Genomic DNA, 19,407 nt, shown 5'->3' with positions numbered 1-19,407 from the left:
AGAATTCATTCTGTACTACAAACACTGGCTATTTATTCTACACCACCAACACAAACCATTCTGTATCACAAGCACACAGAATTCATTCTGTACTACAAACACTGGCTATTTATTCTACACCACCAACACAAACCATTCTGTATCACAAGCACACAGAATTCATTCTGTACTACAAACACTGGCTATTTATTCTACACCAGCAACACAAACCATATTTTCTGTATCACAAGCACATAGAATTCATTCTGTACTACAAACACTGGCTATTTATTCTACACCACCAACATAAACCACTAATTATGTACCACAATTATAGAATTTTCAATCAATAATATAAATGCAAGCTATACATTGTGTACCACGAATCAAACACCCTAACTACTTTTACTGCAAAAGTGAGAGGACAAGAAAAAGACTATTCATTTTGTATTTCAAGACTTGACACGCATTATGTAGGCTATTAATTTTCGTACCGCATAACATTTCATATCGTACTTCTATATTTACTCATAGTACCACGATATTTGTTACCAAACACTTAAGATTAACGTTTTGTAACACACAATACTAGATACTAGGTGTACTTCCGCAGGGTCCCCGGAAGTGTTCTATTTCAAGAGTAAATAAAACCAAACTTAAGAGCAGCAAATATTTGTATTTCTTGTTTTTGAAGTTCATATGTCATGCTGTGTTGTAGCCTACAGAATGAATAATTATTCTCGTGAGTCATTGCATGCGCATGATTTACTGACTAACAGACAACCCACTACTGGTGCGAGTGGTTAAAACAGGTGACCCCTCCAGGCGGCTTTCGATTCGGCCCCCTTTCGGGGAAACAAAACGTTAGGCTATTTACTTTGTGTTACATAATAAAATGAACTAAAACAAGTCTATCTAGTGCAAAAAATGCACATTATTCACAAGTCACTCTGTACGCTAAAACACATTATTCACAAGTCATTCTGTACAGTAAAACACATTATTCACTAGTCACTCTGTACACTAAAACACATTATTCACAAGTCACTCTGTATGCTAAAACACATTATTCACAAGTCACTCTGTACACTAAAAACGTCTGCAACTTATTCATATCACACTAAATGAGCTAGCAGAAAACCATCGGATACTGCTCAGTTATAGATTTATAATACAAATATTTACTATATGTTAGAAAAGACAGTCTAACATCGATAATTCACAATTATTCTCACAGTCAATCAATAAAGGTTTTAATTTTTTTAAAGTGTTTCTAGTTAGGTTGACCGAGTTTCAAACCCGGTTCGGCGAGACAAAGTCGCTAATATAAGAATAATCAAAATAGGTCACTTATCATGACAATCAAGAGTTCGATTCCCTGAACGCTTCACAGTCTGTTATATTAAATAAACTAGTTAAACCCAACATAAATAATTATTGTGCACAACTAAGCCAGGCAATGGCAACAGGGCATTAGTATCGTGCCATATCACCAACTTATCCCATATTACAAGACACACCTGACCGAAACAAAGGATTAGTAATAGCACTCACAACAGAAAGCCACAGTACTATTAGCTCATTACTACTTCAAAATAAACAAACAAAAAACACAAGAGCTATCTTTGTACCCTTTTTATCAATGTCAAAAAAATCGGGTATTAACACATGTACAAAATACAGCAACTAGCTACTTTAATTGTGCACGTTTTTAACAAATAAATGGGTAAAAAGAGGCATACACAAGAATACGTGAAAATCAGAATGATGATGATGTCTTGAGAAAGGTTAAACATCTACATGTATATATATGTTATTTTCACGCAAGGAAAAGAAAAAAAAAGCTTCTTAGGTGGGTACTTGTGACTTAGAAGGACGAGCTGATACTATGAACAAGCCCATTGTTAAGGGGTTCTGGAAATATTTCTCAGGTTGGTACTAGTGACTTAGAAGGACGAGCTGATACTATGAACAAGCCCATTGTTAAGGGGTTCTGGAAATGTTTCTCAGGTGGGTACTAGTGACATAGAAGGACGAGCTGATACTATGAACAAGCCCATTGTTAAGGGGTTCTGGAAATATTTCTCAGGTGGGTACTAGTGACTTAGAAGGACGAGCTGATAGTATGAACAAGCCCATTGTTAAGGGGTTCTGGAAATGTTTCTTAGGTGGGTATTAGTGACTTAGAAGGACGAGCTGATACTATGAACAAGCCCATTGTTAAGGAGTTCTGAAAGACGTTTCTTAGGTGGGTACTAGCGACATAGAAGGACGAGCAGGTACTATGAACAAGCACATATTTAAGGGATTTCGGTATAAAAGCTTCTTAGATGGGTACTAGCGACATAGAAGGACGAGCAGGTACTATGAACAAGCACATATTTAAGGGATTTCAGTATAAAAGCTTCTTAGGTAAGTATTAGAGGCTTAGGAAGATGAACTGGTACTATGAACAAGCCAACAGTAAAAGGGTTGGCGCCTTCTACACAAATCCTTTCATTCACAAAAAGAAATCAAGCCTTGGGGAGGAACAAAATAATTTACTGTTTACATATACTACATAAGAAAGATATTTCTTTTAAAATGAACACCTTTCCCGATTTCTACCTTTAGATGGTTCAGTCCCGTAATCTTTGCAGCCTTGTTGTGTTATAAACATAATCTTACCGTAAACTACGTAATGTTTAACATACAAGATTCATTATGGCACGAACTACATCGATAACAAATATAGCAAAAATGAAGTAAACATCACTTTTTTACTGGCATTAAATGTTATAAAGACTAGAAAACCTTCTGGTCAGTTTAAATTATTTTATACTTACAAATATACAAATGGTATATATTAATCAGAGTCCTGTTGTTTACCGTATTCATTCTTCTCATTTTTACATTATGTATTAATACACACACACACTTCTATATGAATAAACCTCCATGTTTGGGAACGGACAAAATACTGAAAATACCAGATATAGTTAATGTGAAACAGGCAGAAGACGATTATTAAGAAAGTATCGAAGTTACTAAAAGATAAATTTTATCGCTTGCTATTATTCTAGTTTCTCAATTATTAGATTATAATTGAGATTTAAAAGCTTGCAAGTTGCTTACACAATATTCCACTACAATTACAAAGTTAAACTCAGCATTTCCCTGTTGCTATTAGCCTGAATTATTTTTAAGCATAAAAGTTTAAAGGAATTAAAAAAATGGGCCCTTTATCCAACTACGACAATTTCTTGATGTCTATACAGTTTGGCAAAGTTTAAGCCTAGCTCTTATGACTTGATACTATTTAAGCCTAGATCTACGTGCGATAAAGAGAATGATACAATCTAAAGTGCGTAATAACTTTAACGTGAGAGGAAATTTATGACTAATCTAAATGGTTGAGATAAATAATATGCCTACCGATGATATGTAATATTAACACATCAACTACCAAACATGAAAGGCTTAACGTTCTTGAGATTGCTTTACCAATCTTCCCTGACTTTTATATGTTGTGTGTGACTTCTGTATCTTTTATAGATCCGTTGTTCTCAACACTATCAGTAAGTTCAGTGGATGCTTGACATAGAACACCATCTTGTGAAAAACCTTCACTTTTATATTCCTGAACTTCTTTATCTACATTCCTAACGTTATGATTTGCCACTGTTGCAGAATCCATATGGTCATCTTGTTCAACCGGAGAAACATCTTCTTCGATTCTGGAACTCTCTTGTTGGATAATATCGTGGTCAGCTATAGAATCCATAGGGTCATCTTGTTCAATCGGAGGAGCGTCCTCTTCGGTTCTAGAACTCTGTTCTTGGCTAACATCCTGGTCAGTTGTAGAATCTATATGGTCATCTTGTTGATCTGGAATAATGTCTTCTTCGGTCCTGGAACTCTGTTCTTGGCTAGCATCTTGGTCAGCTGTAGAATCTATACAGTCATTTTGTTCAATCGGGGGAACGTCTTCTTCAGTTCTCGAACTCTGTTCTTGGCTAACATCTTGGTCTGCAGTAGAATATGTATAATAATTTTGATTAACCAAAGGATTGTCTTCTTCTGTCCTGAAATGCTGTATTTGACATACATCTTGATCATCTGTGGATTCTATTGGGTCACTTTGATGAACTGGAGGGATGTCTCCTTCTGTTTTGGAACTTTGTAATGCTATAATATCCTGGTCAGATGGAGATTCTATAGTATCATCTTGTTCAACTGGAGGAATGTCTCCTTCTGTTTTGAAGCTTTGTAATACTATAATATCCTGTTCAGATGTAGATTCTATAGCGTCATCTTGTTCAACTGGAGGAATGTCTCCTTCTGTTTTGGTGCTTTGTAATGCTATAATATCCTGGTCAGATGTAGATTCTATAGTGTCATCTTGTTCAACTGGAGGAATGTCTCCTTCTGTTCTGGAACTTTGTAATTGGCCAATGTCTTGGTTTTCTATGGCATATTCCACAACAATGGCTGGTTGTTGAAGGGGTTTCTGTAACTCCTGAGTGACTGCTTCAAAAGAGTTTTGAAAAGATTCCAGACTTTCGTTTAGCTATATAAAAGAAAAAAAAAGAATCACAACAAATATAACCACTAAGTGCAACTGAATTTTTGAGGTGAAAGTGCTTAAATGGGTCAGATGAAACCAAACTTACTCCATGTTTTACCCTCTAATGTAATTATTAATCTACATAAGTCATTTAAGTATTTCAGTTTTAATGGTGACTACAGAACATCAAAACTGGTAAAATTTTATGAAGATTTATTCTCCAGGGAAATTCCTTTTCTAATTCCCTCCTGGAATCTGCATTTTAATTTTCTATGTTTGTGATATTGCTAATACTAAAGGCTACAGTGAAATTTTTCTTGTAATATTCATCTTAAGCTTTTCTTTCCCAACTCTTTTTATCATTGCATGCACTTGAGCTTATAATGAATTCCCTCTTGATAATATTCGATATTATTCGTATATTTCTTATACTGGCTATTCTAAAACCCCATTATCCACAACAAGATGCTCCAAAGCATAAAAATAACAAAAAACTTAGTAAATAGTGAACATCATTATTTCTTGGGTACATCATAAAAGTGATTTTTATTATCTCCCTGGATTACTTTTTTCTTTTCTTTTGTTCTAGTTTATCAGGAGATGCCCCCCCCCCAAAAAAAACACATATACACTATTCTGCCAAAAGTCATGGGATGCACCTTTCATTGCAAGAAAATGGTTGTGATGACGAAATATGCAAATAGTTTGGCCTATAAGGATGATCAGCGGTTCGCTCGGAAGTCATTTCGAACTTGTACGCCGAACAATAAGTACTCGGAAAGATCTAACAGAGTTTCAGAAGGGAAGGATAATTGGATGTCATTTGGGGAAAATGTCTGTACGTGCTATTGCAAAAATTAAATACTACTAGGTCGACAATTGGCAACGTGCTGAAGAAATAGAAGTCCACCGGTAACAATGAGCAAGAAACAACAGGTAGCCGTAAAATACTGACTGATAGGAGCCGACGCGTCTTGAAAAGGCTGGTTACCTCACCTTGCCATCAGACTCTAAAGAATGTGTGTTTGGATATGCAAGCAGCCACAGGCAATCTATAAGTGTTTCCATGACACGTCGAGAGCTGCATGCCATGAATTTTCATGGAAGAGCTGCAGCCCACAAGCCATTGATGATAAAAACAAATGCACACTGCCGATTGTCAGAGGGCAAAGCACATCGAACCTGGACCGTGGATCAATGGAAATAGGTCCTATGGAGCAACGAGTCACGCTACACGCTCTTTCACTCTGATGAACATGTTTAGGTATGGATGATGCCTGGAAAATGCTTATTACCTGAGTGTGTTGTCACAACAGTAAAGTTTGGAGCTGGTGGTATCATGGTCTGGGTGTGCTTCTCGTGTATGGACTAGGTCCACTGGTCGCAGTGCATGAATCCATAAATGCCGAGTCCAACATTAATGTTCTGAACAATTCTGTGTGTCCTACATTGTGACAATTTTATGGTACTGGCCCTTACACCTTCCAACATGATAATGCTCCATGTCACAAAGCAAGGATTGTGAACGCGTGGTTTGAAGAAAATAACATCGGAACATTGCAGTGGCCAGCACAGAGCCCCAAACTCAACCCGATAGAACATCTTTGGGATGAACTGGAATGCAGAATCAGGGCAAGGCCAAGATGGCTCTCTTCAGTAATGGAGCTTCCTAATGCTTTAAAGGAGGAGTGGAGCACAGTACCACCAACTTTCTACCAGAAATTAGTACACAGTCTTCCACGTTGAAGCAGTCAAGGCCAAAAGACTATTAATTTCTTGGAATAAGGACATGTTTTATTAATAACTACCTGTGTCACATGACTTTTGGTAGGTTAGTATATACGTATAAAGACACAAGACTTCTCATCAAATATTATTATGGGTGCACGTACAAGAGAAACATTAGAATAACAGACTTTCGTTACTTTAACATAGTTTATAATGGTTAATCTTCAACTTAAACATTAAGTTATTAGGCATTATAAATTCATTAATCATTTATTGTAATTTACAGTTGTTCTTTTATACTTAGTTCACTTTAATCTTTAACAAAGACCATAAAATTTATATACGAAAAAAACTTGAACAAGCAAAGTAAAACACTTGAACAAGCAGCTAGTCACTTGATAAACAAAACAACAGTATGTAAAATACTTAAACAAGTAGACAGACACTTGGTAAACATAACTATAGCAAGTAAAACAAATTGAAGAAGTAGATAGACACTGGGTAAATGTAACTATGGTAAGTAAAAACACTTCAACAAGCAGACAGACACTTGGTAAATATAACTATAGTAAGTAAAAACACTTCAACAAGCAGACAGACACTTGGTAAATATAATTATAGTAAGTGAAAACACTTCAACAAGCAGGCTGACACTTGGTAAATATAACTAAAGTAAGTAAAAACACTTCAACAAGCAGGCTGACACTTGGTAAATTTAACTATAGTAAGTAAAAACACTTGAAAAAGCAGACTGACACTTGGTAAAAATAACTATAGTAATTAAAAACACTTGAAAAAGCAGGCTGACACTTCGTAAATATAACTAAAGTAAGTAAAAACACTTCAACAAGCAGGCTGACACTTGGTAAATATAACTATAGTAAGTAAAAACACTTCAAAAAGCAGACAGACACTTGGTAAATATATCTATAGTAAGTAAAAACACTTCAACAAGCAGGCTGACACTTGGTAAACATAACTATAGTAAGTAAAAACACTTAAGCAAGCAGACACTTGGTAGACCAATAATAAATAAAAACACTTCAACAAGCAGACTGACACTTGGTAAACAAAACTATAGTAAGTAAAACACTTGAACAAATAGACAGACACTTGGTAAATATAACTAAAGTAAGTAAACACACTTAAACAAGCAGACAGACATTTGGTAAACATAATTATAGTATGTAAAAACACTTCAACAAGCAGACTGACACTTGGTAAATATAATTATAGTATGTAAAACACTTCAACAAGCAGACAGACACTTGGTAAACATAACCATAGTAAGTAAAAAGTGCACATTTTTTCTCTACAGAACTTCACTGAGAAAACAAATTTTATTTATCACAAAAAGGTTGATGAAATACTAAAAAACAACCACAAAAAAACACTGCTTTTTACTTGAATTATAGAGCACATATTAATTTACTTGTACTGCACATTTCAGTTTTGGAAAAATTATCACTTATGGCAATTTTACACGCACATGGTGAAATACTAGCACTTGTCCCTGGATATAAATCAGAACACCACCATGCACATTTGAATAGATAGGGTTAGTTCATATACTAGACTATTGTTAATATTAAATTTTATGAAATACATAATTTGATGACTAACATTATTCAGTGACATTAGATTCTGTCCAGGAGAGTTAGAAATAAATGAGCCAATGTAACTGTCTCATGATTTTTATTTTCCAAAGTAAAGAATATATCTGCCTGATTTGTTATAAATGATGAAAAGAACAATAGTTATACAATACTTTGGCAGCAACAAAGCTTTCAAAACTGTAGTAATGAAATTAGTGTTAAAGAACCGGTAAAAAAACTACACCTATCTGAACAGTCATCATTGATGTACATAAAGTCAGTTCTGTTAATGTAGTTATATTGTTCCACTTTTTAAACTGAAAAAGACGGTGCGAGATAGCTATAGTGACTTGAATTACCTGAATCGAAAGAGTTACGTAATGTCATAGCTATAGTGACTTGAATTGCTTAAATTGAAAGAGTTATATAACGTCATAGCTATAGTGACTTGAATTACTATGACGTTACATAACTCTTTCAATTCAGGTTATAGTGACTTGAATTGCCTGAATTAAAAGAGTTATGTAACGTCATAGCTATAGTGACTTGAATTATCTGAATTGAAAGAGTTATGTAATGTCATAGCTATAGTGACTTGAATTACCTAAATTGAAAGTTATGTAACGTCATAGTTATAGTGACTTGAATTGCCTAAATTGAAAGAGTTATGTGACATCATAGCTATAGTGACTTGAATTGCCTAAATTGAAAGAGTTATGTAACATCATAGCTATAGTGACTTGAATTGCCTAAATTGAAAGAGTTCTGTAACGTCAGTTGGTTAGATTTCTTAGAGAATACTTATATCATTTTACAAATTTTAACTTTTTAATTTCTGAACAGATGAAATCCATTCATTTATGAAAATAACTCAATAAAAATTAACAACCTTCTGGTGCATTTCGAAGACATTCCAAAAAACACTGTGATTAATCGACAGCCCACAGGCAGGTGTGTGTGTGTGTGTGTGTGTGTGTGCTTGGAAAAAAAATCGTTAAACATTCCATGATATTTATGTTTTCTCAGTTTCAGTTTGTCAGTTGTGTCCACTGTAAGGATGAAACCCTGAACTTAAGCAGTATAAGAACTGAGGAGCTTGATAACTTTTAATGATTATACCTGATATTTTAGTGAAATGTATCTTATTTAATAAGACAGTTAAATCATAAAAATCTCTTGTCCAACCTTGTCTTAACAAAGCCTATCAAAATTGGCTTGTACGTTTATGAAGGGTAGTTAAAGAAAATATTCAAAATTAAACATCCAGAAAAGCATTCCAAGCCTAGTAGGCTTAGAACGACAGTTTGCTACATTTCAAACTGCCACTTTTAATTACTATATAAACAAACATTTCCTTCCTGGAATTCCAAAACGCATGTATTTTACGGAAATGACAATAGACGAGCAATAGATCCTTGTGTTTCCCTAACATAGCTCTGGAGACAGCAACTCTGCTTCTTCTGTAAATCTTATACTTATAACCACTATGCCAAACATCACTATAGAAATAAATATGTATTAAAATGATATGGGTCAGGTGTGGCCTAGTAGTCAGCACACCTAGAATGTGAATCTGAAAATTCATGGTTCGCTTCCAGTTACCATAGAAATGTGATTAGCACTTTGGATACGCTTATAAGAGTGACAAACATATTCGGTCAAATAAAAGTAGCCCAAGAGTTGGTGGAAAGTGCCATTGACTAGCTGCTTTCTCTCCAGTCTATCGGTTTAAAATTAGAGACTGCTACGGGAAGAGAGTCAGCTTTATATGAAAAATTCTATAACGAGCATATCAAACAACCTAAGGTATAAATTATTATTTCTGAACTAATTTTTGTACTATTGTGGTAATTATTTGTTGTATCCTTTTAATATTACATGGTGTAATAAAAATATTTTCCTTGTCACAATATCAAATTGTAAAAGCTTAATACAGAATGATACTGTGATTACGAACTTTTGTTAATTAACATCTCTGGATTCATTTTTTCATACTGCTTTACGCATGACCTTCCAGTTTGTACTTACCACAACACGTGTAGGGCTATCAGGACTGGACACCAATGGAGCATAATTTTCCAATCCTGGAAGGGAGGCTTGTAAGGAGTAGCAGAAGCAAGAGAATCAAACACAGACAAGCAGAGGGATAATGGAAAACAAGTTTAGTTGAAGCCACAATTAGAAAATAAAAAAATAGGGTAAATCCCTTCAAAAACATTTTTGTTGTCTAGAAAAATCGAATTTAATGTAATTTTTAAGAAACCATAGTTTAAAGTATATGTTGATGTAATTAAGTCTTCTGAAGGAGGAGAGGAGGGAAACACAAGTTATACTAGGAGTTATTCTTAATAGTAATGTTAACATTAATAAATTAATGAATGAAATTCTTAATTTTTGCTGCAAAAAGGTGAAGCAACTAAACTATCTAGTACAAGGGTTCTCAAACTGAGGACTGCAGGGGGGGCTGTAGCAAATACACAACACTGTTAAGGTACTCAGTAAATATGAATTCATTGGAAAGGGTTCCCAGTCAGGATGCGGAATGTTCTAAGGGAGGGGGTTCTTGTGCTGAGGCAGTTTGGGAACCCCTGGTGTAGTAGACAGTTACTTGAAGACTTCAGACAACTTTTCTTCATATTCACAGCAGTCATTCAGCTGTTGAACTCTTTTCATTGACTTACTGCCTCAATTTATTAATTAAAAGTCTCTTTGTAAAATACTGCTACATTGTATTTGCTGAGAACATATGTTATTGGCCATCAAATTTGCATGTTCTTTTATGTGTGTTTGTAGCCACCTAGCGGTGGATCAGATGTACCTAGAGTTCCATGAACAACATTCAAATTCATACACAATATTAAATATTTTCAAAGTGGTATATCTTACCTTTGAGCCTCCACAACATTTTGTAAGCTACAACAAAGTTTAAAGATAACTATTATATTAATATGTGGATAAGTGCACACAACTGATTTGTTACACTTGATACACATTTGATAGAGTATGGCAATGTTATTGACACTGACTGTTTATGAACATTTTAACTAAGATATTTTATCTTACCAAAATATTCATCAACAACATTATGTGGGAAGCCATTTTAACATTCTCGAACGTTTCATATTTATACGTGCTGTAGATCTTATAAGTTCGATGAATAAACATTTGCTTTCAACAATTCCAAGACAAATATGTCAAAATTAAAATAAAAACCAGTAAATGTTTTCTTTTAATGGTATTAAAACCTGCCATTACCATTTGATATTAATGTATCCAGCAAAACAAGATGGTGTTTTCGTCGATATTCTTATGTGAATTTTATATTACAGGGTGTTTGAAAAGTCTGGAACCACAGGTGATTTGCAGCTTTCCTTAATTTCAGGTCTTGGTTGAATGTCACCTTCCCAGGACGTTGGATTGGCAGACATGGTCCCCAGGAAGTGGCCCCAAGATCTTTGGACTTGACTCCCATGGATTTCTTTTTCTGGGGACAGCTAAAGACACGTATGTAAAAAGAGAAAGATCATGGACACCAAACATCTGAAACAAATAATTCATGTAGAGTGTTGGACCATTGACAATGACACAAATATGCTTCGCAGTGTTCAAAGAGAATATAAATACTGTCTCCAAATTTGTTTTGAATTACATGGGCAGCATGTTGAACACATTCTGTAAAAATTCATCAAATGCCTATGGTTCCAGACGTTTTGGACACCCTGTATTGTGCTTTTGTGAGGAAATGCTACAAAAACCCATGTATTGCATTTGTGTGTTTTGTTGTAGAAAAGCCAAATCGGGCTATTTGCTGTGTCCACCAAGGGAAATTGAACCCCTGACTGTGGAATTGCAACTCCGAAGAATTACCACTGTCCCACTGGGTGACACTTACTTATTGAGAAACTCGTTATTAATAGACTGAAGCCATAATCCAATGAAACCAGTTCAACAGTCAGAGTGATGTTGCGACTAGAAACGTTAGTGATATCTTTATAAGAACTCTATCAGGAGTTTTTCTGTCAAGAATGTTTCATGAATGTAGAATATTCTGTTTACTTAAACACATTATATTCTCAAATAATAAAAACCCAAGTATTCTTCGAATTTCATACAAGATTATAATAATCTTACACCTTTATACGTAATATCATTCTGTATTCATTTATGTTATTAAAACTGAAACTTTATCAAATTTAGGTTTTAAAAAGTTTCATGCCAGATTGGAAAATCGACGAAAAGTTAATAATAAAATAAGTTTATAAAAGCAGCGTGCCGCACGAATGTAGGTAACAGAACAAAATAAAAGTTTCAATAGGCCTACCAAACCGATATTAAAAACTAAGAGTCTGTGCGACAGACTAAGAATGAATGTGAACCATAAACAGTGCAAATAAAGTGTGGCAAACAAAACATTAATTACTGAAAAGGAAACTAAACCAAAGTCGCCAAGCAACCAAAACATTAGATCAGAACAGAAGGAAAACGGGAGATGTAAAGGGAAAAAATGATAATATAGAAACAAGTCAATTAACCGAAGCTTCAAAACATCAACCAAAATGGCAACTTAAAGACGAGTTTGGTTCAACATAATCAGAAACCAATCCAAAAGGAATACGCTTATTTGAAACTAGTAGACCCTCAAAGAATGTTCCAGAAGACCCCAGTAAAGTCTATTCCTACCAGATATTTCCTGTTCACTAGACTCGCTCTCGGAAGCCGAGAACTGACACTTGTACTGCTCCTGCTGACCACTTGTAAGTTCTAGCTGGAAATCAGGATCGTGGTATAAGACGGACACTGTCACGAAGAATGGACATGGAAGAAAGCATTGGTTACAGACAAAACTCACAGCATGCAGGTTCAAAGCATACACGGTGATTATAACGCTAAATAATGTACCGTTGGTATTACTGGATGACACGACCTGCTCTCTTTCGATAAAATAACTGATTTTGCACGTTCCCAAACAAGCTAATTTCGTTTATTTTGTAAATTAGTCATTATCTGCATCCGAAAATGAAAATAACAACAATAAACTCTCAATACTTTGATCTACTTTAATTATATTTCATTTCTAAAATAGCAAACAAGTTTGAAAATCAAAACATTCATTCATTTAACATGAGATACTGAATTGGACTTTTTTTCTTTTAGTAGTGGAGGATTACAAAAGATATAAATGGTGATTGGATAGATACACTAACATACCTTACTGAGCAGAAATATTTCAGTAAACAATCATGAGCTGAATACACGGCTTACAGTTAGCACAAATTCGTGGCACTGAAAAACATTAAGGAAATTGAAGCAGACACGTGTCACATCAAGGATTTAACCAAAGGTTCACGGATTTGCAGTAGAGATTATAGACAAACAAATGATCTTATGCAATAAAGCGATGGAAAATATTTTAAAATCAGAATGAATTAACAAACAATATGAAGGAAAATCTGCGTTCATAACACGAGATTAAAATAAATTTTATGACGATTAGATTCGTGCTTAAAAAACCAAGAATTATTTTTGTTACAAATGCGCTTTGTATGCTAGAAATATCAGTCACGCACATTATGCTCTAAAAAGCATGTAATAAAAAAATGAAAGAAATATTAAATGTGAAGATCTGAATAGATATCATGAAACTGTACCTTTTGATTTTGTGCCAGCATCATTGGTTTCGGTTTCCGGAGTTGGTTGCGTCAGAATGACTTGTGCTGGTGGTAACAATAATTGGGGTTTGGGTGGAGTGAAGTTTGGGGGCGGAATACTGTCTGTCGGTGTATCCACATCCTAAAACATCAATAAACTTTGTATTTTACAAAACAAGACTGATTTGAAAATAATTGGTAATTTACAGGATTCTTTAGAGATACCATCTTTCCAAGCAGAATGTCAGTAAAACAGCATTCAATTGATGAATGACACTCATAAATGACAAAAACTCATCATAGAACTCGTATGGCGATCTTAAAACGTGTACCTTAGCTAAACTCTCATTCAAAGAAGTGACCATTTACCAAACTATCTACCAAACGGTAATTTAATATCAACTTATTAAATGAATATTTACTATACAACCTACCAAAAGGTAATTTAACATAGAACCTACCCAAAAGATAATATAATATCAACTTACTAAACGATCATTTACCATACAACCTACCCAAAAGGCAATTTAATATCACCTTACTAAACGAATATTTACCATACAACCTACCCAAAAGGTAACTTAACATAGAACCTACCCAAAAGGCAATTTAATATCACCTTACTAAACGATCATTTACCATACAACCTACCAAAAGGTAATTTAACATAGAACCTACCCAAAAGGCAATTTAATATCACCTTACTAAACGATCATTTACCATACAACCTACCAAAAGGTAATTTAACATAGAACCTACCCAAAAGGCAATTTAATATCACCTTACTAAACGAATATTTACCATACAACCTACCCAAAAGGTAACTTAACATGGAACCTACCCAAAAGGTAATTTAACATAGAACCTACCCAAAAGGCAATTTAATATCAACTTACTAAACGAATATTTAACATACAACCTACTCATATGATGTTTTAACACACAACCTTCCAAAAGGTCATTCAATATTAAACCAATCGAAAAGGTCACATAAAATATAACCTAACAAAAATGCCGTTTAAATTGAAAATAAAAATTGTTGTTTAATGCAAAATATATATAAAAAAGGCCGAGTAGCACTAAATCTAGCCAAAACACTGTTTAACACAACTGAAAAGAATGTACTTAACTAGTCAAAAATAATTCAATCTAGCCCAAACACTGTTTAACACAACTGAAAAAAATGTACTTAACTAGTTAAAAGTAATTCAATCTAGCCAAAACGTCGTTTAACACAACTGAAAAGAATGTACTTAACTAGTCAAAAATAATTCAATCTAGCCCAAACACTGTTTAACACAACTGAAAAGAAAGTCCTTAACTAGTTAAAAATAATTCAACCTTGCCAAAACACTGTTTAACACAACTGAAAAGAAAGTACTTAACTAGTTAAAAATAATTCAATCTAGCCCAAACACTGTTTAACACAACTGTAAAGAAAGTACGTAACTAGTTAAAAATGATTCAATCTAGCAAAATAAAGTACTTAACTAGTTAAAAGTAATTCAATCTTGTCAAAACACTGTTTAACACAAATGAAAAGAAAGTACTTAACTAGTTAAAATGATTCAATCTAGCCAAAACACTGTTTAACACAACTGTAAAGAAAGTACGTAACTAGTTAAAATGATTCAATCTTGTCAAAACACTGTTTAACACAACTGAAAAGAAAGTACTTAACTGGTTAAAAATGATTCAATCTAGCCAAAACACTGTTTAACACAACTGAAAAGAAAGTACTTAACTAGTTAAAATGATTCAATCTAGCCAAAACACTGTTTAACACAACTGTAAAGAAAGTACGTAACTAGTTAAAATGATTCAATCTAGCCAAAACACTGTTTAACACAACTATAAAGAAAGTACGTAACTAGTTAAAATGATTCAATCTTGTCAAAACACTGTTTAACACAACTGAAAAGAAAGTACTTAACTAGTTAAAATGATTCAATCTAGCCAAAACATTGTTTAACTCAACCTACGACAAAAGTACTTTAATGTACATTCTACATAAAAAACACATTTAAAACAATTACAGGTGATAAACCTATTTAAAACACTATAAAGTCGTCTTAAACCATAATATCCAAGCAGACTAACCAATTTGAAGACGCTTGTTAACCACAACAATATTTTACAGCAACAATACACTGGCACCAATCATATTTTCTAATACAATTTAACCACCCGTCTTAGAATAATAACAATACACCGGACAATCCCATTCTATAGTACATCTAATAATCAATATGATAACAATGATCGTTTTACATCTCATCAATGCGCTAATACCTTATAGTTGTGCACTAATGCTGTCTTCAAACTCCGAAAAGAGTTAGAGTTGAGCTGATGAATTTCATCCTGTTTTTAATTTTTACACACAAGTTCTTCATTTTTATATGTACATAACAAATCAGGAACAATAATAATTACATTTTAAGGGTTAAGATAAATAATGACCAATGACCTACTCCTTTATATAAAGTTAGTTTCATAAATTTTATTGTTTATAATATTCATAACTAACTTTTAAAGTATTTTATAAACTTAAAAATATTATTTTGAAGTGTTAGCTTAGTATATTAATGTTCCCCAGTGGCACAGCGGTATCTCTGCGGACTTATAACGCTAGAAATCGGTTTTCGATACCCGTGGTTGGACAGAACACAGATAGCCCATTGTGTATCTTTGTGCTAAATTACAAACATTAATTAAATAGTATATTAATTTAGAATGTAACCTAAGTCTCTTAATTTGGTCGACACTCGCGAGGTTTACGGCCGAAAATGTCGATAACAACGAGGTTATCCAACTGGTGATTCAAATCATTCTAATCATTACGGATTGTAATGTTCTTGTGCATTTATTTATAGAATTAAGTAAAAAGAAAATCTATTTTTTAGAATTGGATTCGTTGATTTACAACTCATTCCCCTCCGTTCAAGGGTACACTGTCGTAAGCAAAAATCTCGACATAGTTCCAGATCTGAATACATACGTGATTTTTTTCTAGTTTTTAGATCTGCTTCTATTTTTGGGACCACTCCCATAATTTTCCGGTCTCTCTTTATCATGTTTAAAGTTGTTAACGACGTCAAAATCATGAAATAGTTTTGTTTCATGTTCTGAGTTTGCTCATTTTCAATTTGTTGTCCCTCCCCCTTAATGGGTCAGCAGTATGTATACAGACTTACAGTCCCGGATTCAATCCCCAGGGATAGACAGAGCTTTGTACTAAAACTACAAAGACGTTTAGTTTATCACTTTAGCGTATAAAAATTGATGAAGGAATTAATAGCGACAGTGTACCCTTGAACGGAGGGGAATGAGTTGTAAATCAACAAATCCAACGACAGTGTACCCTTGAACGGAGGGGAATGAGTTGTAAATCAACAAATCCAACACTAGGTGTCTGTGATTCTTCATCGGCCTTGATCTCCTTGACAACAAGTGATGGAAATATACCAAAGCGTCCATCGATCTCACCTTCCCACCAGCCATCGTCGACGTCATGGACAACTTTTTTGGAGATTCGGATAATCTGTCCCTCTGTGAAACTAAGTTCTTCGTCGCACATAGCTTCATAGTCAAACAATGCCTGACAAAACCTCTCTGAAAAAAAAAATCAATCCAGAAATGTAAGCTTCAACTTTCATCGAATATCAAATTCTTCCATAATAAATTATAGTTAAGGAGAATTTGTGATACTAACCCAAACTGTCAAAAATGACGATATTCAAACTAGGAATTAACTTTTGTAACCAGAGCCACTTTTATGATGATGTCATCGAATAATAACTACAAAGTTGTTCAACAGAATAAGCCTAACTAACAAATAAACCAGGAACGCCGCAATTCGGGTCAACAACTCCATAAAAATGGCGCTGTAAAATTTCCCATGTTAAAACTGGACTGTCTCTATAGCAACTGAACCTATCAAAATGACCAATAAGAAGTGTTATATAAAAACATTATATAAATTACTCAACAAATATTAATTAGATTACTAAAAATCAAAAACGTTGTTCCATTGGTTAGGCTTAACGGACCAGGTTCAGTATGTGTTAGGCTAACCTTCACTACCGCTAATGAATTCTGAATCACATTACTGAGTAATAAAGAATACGTAAAAAAAACAGTAATACCAAACTCTGTTACTTCAAATCTTTAATATGTAGATTTATAGGTTTCGGTGTCGAACAGTGTTTGATTCTTTTAATATATTATTCTAGCCATGTTACTCTTTTTACGTCATTACAAAGTTATCTACGTTTTATCTTCTACCGAAGAACACTTTAGATAGGAAATGGGGATTAAATGCTGGTAATGTGGATAATACTGCTTACCGCCAGAGAGCGCTGGAGGAGAGTTGTTAAGCTCATCAACAGGAACAACATCGTCGGTGGCTCCATCTATTTGGGTGTTATCAGGTGGTGATGAAAAAGATTCGGACGTATAATCAACGGATGAGAAAGACGCGGGTGCTGGCTGAATAGATGATACAAAATCCTGCTCATCAGCTATTTCTACGTAGTTCTGGGGAATGTAGCCTTCCTCGTCCCTGTAATTCCGTGCCTTCAAAGAGCGAGAAACAGCAACAATATTAGTAAACTGTTAACATAAACCTCAAAGTTAAATCTGTCAAAATGAGTGTTACCAGAAATACCAATTTACTCCCATCAGAAATACTGCACTTTCAGATTTAAGACCCGGCATGACCAGGTGATTAGGGCGCTTGACTCGCAATCTGAGGGTCGCGGTTCTAATCCTCGTCCCACCAAACATGCTCGCCCTTTTAGCCGTGGGGTCATTATAATGTGACGGTCAATTCCACTATTCGTTGGTAAAAGGGTAGTCAGAGAGTTGGCGGTGGGTGGTGATGACTAGCTGCCTTCCCTCTAGTCTTTCACTGCTAAATTAGGGACGGCAAGCGCAGATAGCCCTCGTGTAGCTTTGTGTGAAATTCAAAAACAAAACAAACAATTATAAGATAACTCTCGATAAAAAAACACTATGATAAGTTCCTGGCTTATGTGAACCCCCTTCCCCCCAACTTGAATAACTTCCTGGCTTATGTGAACCCTCCCCCAACCTTAATAACTTCCTGACTTATGTGAACCCTCCCCCAACCTTAATAATTTCCTGACTTATGTGAGCCCCCTTCCCCCCAACTCGAATAACTTCCTGACTTATGTGAACCCTCCCCCAACCTTAATAATTTCCTGACTTATGTGAGCCCCCTTCCCCCCAACTTGAATAACTTCCTGGCTTATGTGAGCTCCTAGTATTAACATTGCCTGTACTATGTAAGCCCCATCTTCATGGCTCACGTGAAATGCCAGTTATTTCAAAAGGGTCCTCCGTGTCAATGAAACGCCTTCATTCATTGCCACCCCCACCCCCTTGAAATGGAAAACTTTATCAACAAGGTTGCAAAATTTACACTAATCTGGCAGTTATCTGTTTTCAGACACTTTATATATCAAGCAACCAAACAATGTAAATAAAATGTAAAATAACTTTCTCTCGTTCTTTTCAAATAGTTTCCGTTACCTAGTGTACACTTAAAATCAAAAATAAATGCTGTACAAAAACATAACGAAAACGTAAGTTGCCAGAGATCCATTATTTCACTCAATCGTTACCCGTTACAACCAACAAATGTATAAGAATAACTGCCAGTTACACATTTCAATACTCTACACAAAAGACTCTCACCTTCACCCAACCATCTCCGTCTCCGTCTCCAACATTTCAATACTCTACACAAAAGACTCTCACCTTCACCCAACCATCTCCGTCTCCAACATTTCAATACTCTACACAAAAGACTCTCACCTTCACCCAACCATCTCCTTCTCCAACATTTCAATACTCTACACAAAAGACTCTCACCTTTACCCAACCATCT

General features: G+C 34.7%; 1 protein-coding gene across 1 annotated transcript in view; it reads right to left on the bottom strand.

The window, feature by feature from the left end:
- Nucleotides 1-3,478: 3,478 nt before the first annotated feature.
- LOC106469195 (F-BAR and double SH3 domains protein 2-like) overlaps nt 3,479-19,407 on the bottom strand; it is a gene marked incomplete at its 5' end in the record, with an annotated part of 69,638 nt that continues 53,709 nt past the window's right edge. The window contains 3 exons of the mRNA XM_013929662.1: nt 3,479-4,528; nt 16,858-17,108; nt 17,843-18,107. Coding sequence (XP_013785116.1) covers nt 3,479-4,528; nt 16,858-17,108; nt 17,843-18,107 — 1,566 coding nt within the window. The remainder of the gene's footprint in view (nt 4,529-16,857; nt 17,109-17,842; nt 18,108-19,407) is intronic.

Source organism: Limulus polyphemus, unplaced genomic scaffold (genome assembly GCF_000517525.1).
Source record: "Limulus polyphemus unplaced genomic scaffold, Limulus_polyphemus-2.1.2 Scaffold3350, whole genome shotgun sequence".
NCBI lineage: Eukaryota > Metazoa > Arthropoda > Merostomata > Xiphosura > Limulidae > Limulus > Limulus polyphemus.
This window is presented reverse-complemented; position numbering and strand designations above follow the sequence as displayed.